Genomic DNA, 4297 nt, shown 5'->3' on the forward strand with positions numbered 1-4297 from the left:
TAAGTATGTTTTCATTTAAAGGATTTGCCACTGATGATTCAAACGCGGGTTTTGGGTAGTGTAGATTAGGCTTGTTGTTTGTCATTTCTCTGATCACAAATGCAGACAGAGTTTTATGTTTACGCAGCGCGATGCAATGCAACGCAACGCGTAAAAAGACAGTATAAGTCATTATAATCAGTAATTATGTCCACACTGGATGCAACAAATGCCTCGTTTGTAATGGGTTTTAATGTTTTTGTCTCGTCGCTCCGGCCGGACACGGCATCAACAGTATGTGAGGGGCGTAACATTTCCGTCTCACGCTTGAGGTATTCGGCCAATCACAACGCATTGGATAGCTGGCCAATCACAGCACACCTCGCTTTTTCAGACCGATGAGCTTTGTAAAAATCGATGCGTTTCAAAAAGGCGGGGCATAGAGGAGAAACAATAATGTACAGTATGTTGAAAATAATGTGTTTTTTTAACTTTAAACCGCATAAACACATTTCATTACACCAAATACACAAAATAATGTTCTTTTTAGCAGCATCATATGACCCCTTTAAAGATGTTATTTGTATGGTCAATTTGTCATATCAGCCCTTGAGTTTATCTGTAGTCATAAAGGCTATCACAGTTAAAAGCTCGCAACACCAAAACAATTGAACATGCTGAAAAATAAATTTAAAATGCTATTAAAGTTTGTACAGAAAGGAATTTTAACGCTGAATGATTAAAAAAAGATATATACATTAACTGTTTTAAACTGATGAATATATTTCTTATTTCTTATTTCATTTAATATTATTATTTTATTTTTAAAGTGAAAGCAGCATATTTTTGCTGTGTTTTATTTCACATTATGCTAACAAAAACAGCTGTCCTAAACCTTTGGCTATGCCTCTAAACTCTTACAGATCTTGGTCTGCCAAGTGAAATCACAGAGTAGAGTAATTCTACAATATGCACATTTTTTGAAGAGGAGTTTGACCGACCTACTCACATCATCTCTGACATTACGACACTCTCTGGCTGCACCCTCTTTACGAGTGTTGATATATACTGCGTGTCAAATGTTGTCAGGGTTGGACCTGAGCCAAGTCTGGAGCCGTTCACAATATATGAACTCCAGATCTGGCATCTGGCCACTGAACTTCACTCAAACGCCAACTTTCAGCAATAACATTCACTACTGGAGCCGCATGAGAACATGGAAACCATTTATGGAACAGTACGTGCAACCACAGGGTTCTGCTCCAGCAACGCAACAGGCTGGAAAGTGCTCCAAAAAATCGCAAATAGCTAGGAAAAACAGATCATATCTGAGAGATGGCCATGAGAGGTTTAAATGTTACAGGAGAACAGATTAAATTTAACTTATTTACACAAATGTGCAAAGACCTTGGATCTTTCAACAACAACAACAACAACATCCTTCATCCTTAATATTTAACAACGAGTGTTTTTGATGACATTACACATTTCATATAATATCATATTGGATTCGGGCTTGCTTTCATTGACTATAACTACAAATATTTCTTCTTAAATATATGTGGGTAAAGAAAATGCAAAGTAAGGAAATATATAAATAATAATAAATGTTGAAAAGTAAATATTTACATGCCATGTAATATTATATATTATTGATATTACTAAGACTATACTGGACAAAACAGTTACTGTGATATTTAAATCAATCAGATTTGCATAGTTAGAATGACTTTCACTATTAAATGAACAAACCTTCTCTTCTGTCAAAAATAAACATCACTATTACGACTTGTGCTTTCCTAAATGTATTAATACCAATATTTGACATACTGTATTCTATACAAAAAGCTATATAAAAGCTGTATTTCATTCTTTACTTCACTGAAAATCACAACAGGGCTTTGAGCAAATGAGAGTTTAGTTGAGCTCCACATTTAAGCTCACTCTGATGCATTTCTATCTCTTTATGAGCCATGCATAATCCCTGCACATTAACATCGCTTTCAAAATCATCAATATGAGGGTCAACCTCAGAGATGTTCAAAATAGAGGTAAATGTCTTTTGCTCATTGGACAACTTATAGCTAGGCAGACTTTTAGTGCACCATTTTCAAATTTGTAAATGTCAAGTAAAATTAATTAGGTTAAAATGTGATTATATGGTTGTTGTAAAAATGAAACTACACATGAGCCTTTCTATGAAATAACAGATGGCAGGGCTAGTGAATATAGTACAAGACTTGACTATCAAAACATAATTTTATATTTCTGTTCAAGCCTGGAAAAGTGGGTGGTGGCCATGCTTTATATAAAAACCCTATATTTTGGATAAAAATAATTTCTGAAGAATTCTGAACATTTCTAAGCTACTAACTAGATCTAAATTCAGTGAAAAACATATTTTCTCTCTTTTTTTACTCTATCTTCTACGTATTAGTTGTATGTTTATCTCAAATAAAATGCACAGGAAATATACTTTAATATATAGCAGGTTTTACTAACAACCAATTCTCATTTCACAACAAAGCCCTCCATGCTGAGACCCACATGCCATTAATCACAGCATCAGTGGTGCAGGCAGCTGGACCCCTGATCAAAACAAAGGCAGTAAAACACAACCATCTTTTTTTGCTAAATATCTGCATCAATAAAACAGTACTGGTACCTTCATATCGTTGACGATCGCCTGAAACAATCCACCCAGAGCGCCGCACTCCTTCTCCACACTCTCCATCATGTCACACCAAGCTCTTGATTGTTATACTCTCAATGAATGAACAAAATAGATGAAATGTTCTGATCCAAATAAACTGATTTCGTCTTCAGGGATTAAGATGAAAGGGGTCCATCACATCATAATACAGACCTCTTGTTGCTTCGGATGCAAATGTGAGCAACATGCAGCAGATGTCGGCAAAAGGAAACAACAACTGAGGCTGTCGAGTGGCTCTGCGCCCGTTATCCAGGGAATGATGGCTGGTTCAAAATATCTGATTCTCCCCTCCCAACCCCCGGCTTAGGATACAGAGGACGATTTGTGTATCATACTAACAATCTGTGCTGTCAGATCCGCGTGGACGAGAGGTTTCAGCTTAATCAGTGCCGCTTTAACAGCGATTTTTGGATGAAATACGGAATCGACTGATACAGCGAGAGACGGACGTGATATTCGATCCTCCAGGTTGGTGGGCGGGATCATAGGGCCTAGGGGCGGGGCTTACGGGTAGACATATGGCAGGTTGTTGCGTGTACAGGGAGAGGACAATTGAATGGTGGACCTTTAAAGTAGCTTTAACGTGTCTTTGTGTGGCAGGCACAAAGTTAACAGCACAGCTGCCACTGCAGGCCATTAAATGGACAGTGCACTTTTTTTAACCCTTTAACAGTCACGACAAGAAATATATTTAAAAATATATAACAAATAATTTACATAGTGAATTAACAGCACCTTGCACTTTTTGAAATTCTAACTTAATAATAATAATAATATTAGCCTAATAATAATAATAAGCTTTTGCAAGTCGCTTAAACGTGGTTAAATGTGTCTGCTAAATGCATAAATGTAATGTAAATTGACCACTTTTTTAACCATTTTTATGCCATTTTAATCAACCTTTTATTTAAATAGTCCTATGTTTCACGTAAATAGTCCCACATAAATAAATAAATATTCAATTTAGTCTCTCAGTTAATATGAGGTCACAAAAACGGCATGAATAATAATTATACAAAATTAGAAAAATGTTATATATATAATAGGCCTATTATCGAGGTACACTGGCCACCCAATTTTCTTACTGTTTAATTAATAATATAAGGATGTTGGTCTGTTATTCCGAATATTGCTAAACTTTATTGAAGTCATAACTTGCACATTAAACTTTCATTTATGCGCTGGTGTAATTCAGAGAGAAATTATGACTCTAATATCTTCGGTGTGGGAACTTATAGGAAACTTTAAAAGCTAACTGATAAACATGAAACACGAAAACATGAAAAACTCCTCTTTAAAATCAGTAAAATGCACTTAATTTCAAGTGGTTTAGAAATGTTCTAAGCAGAGAAAGCAGCACATTTATCAATTCTAATCAAAATTCCTAAACAGTGGACTGTGATCTAACTGTATTGAGCAAAGTGTGTGTTCTAAACCTTGACCTTGCTGACGGACACTGCCCCTTGAGAGCTAAATGAGCAAAGAGGCCACAATGATTCATTCCATCCCTCTCTTGCACAGTGTATCATATATCCATTTGCTTTTGCCCTGTCATCTACACAAGCATATCTCTTACATACTGTTGCCATATTCAGGTATACGGCT

At 35.9% G+C, this 4297-nt stretch overlaps 1 protein-coding gene across 4 annotated transcripts in view; it reads right to left on the minus strand.

Moving 5' to 3' along the window:
- Positions 1 to 3167, minus strand: part of mtss1la (MTSS I-BAR domain containing 2a) — a 26858-nt gene extending 23691 nt beyond the window's left edge. For 3 of the 4 annotated variants that reach the window (XM_016462670.1, XM_016462671.1, XM_016462669.1), the window contains exon 1: positions 2645 to 3167. In XM_016462670.1, the coding sequence (XP_016318156.1) occupies positions 2645 to 2716 (72 nt within the window). In that variant the 5' untranslated portion in view covers positions 2717 to 3167. The remainder of the gene's footprint in view (positions 1 to 2644) is intronic. The other variant, XM_016462673.1, reaches the window with a different exon arrangement.
- Between the last annotated feature and the right edge of the window lie 1130 nt (positions 3168 to 4297).

This window comes from Sinocyclocheilus anshuiensis, unplaced genomic scaffold, assembly GCF_001515605.1.
Source record: "Sinocyclocheilus anshuiensis isolate Anshui unplaced genomic scaffold, SAMN03320099.WGS_v1.1 scaffold800, whole genome shotgun sequence".
Taxonomy (NCBI): Eukaryota; Metazoa; Chordata; class Actinopteri; order Cypriniformes; family Cyprinidae; genus Sinocyclocheilus; species Sinocyclocheilus anshuiensis.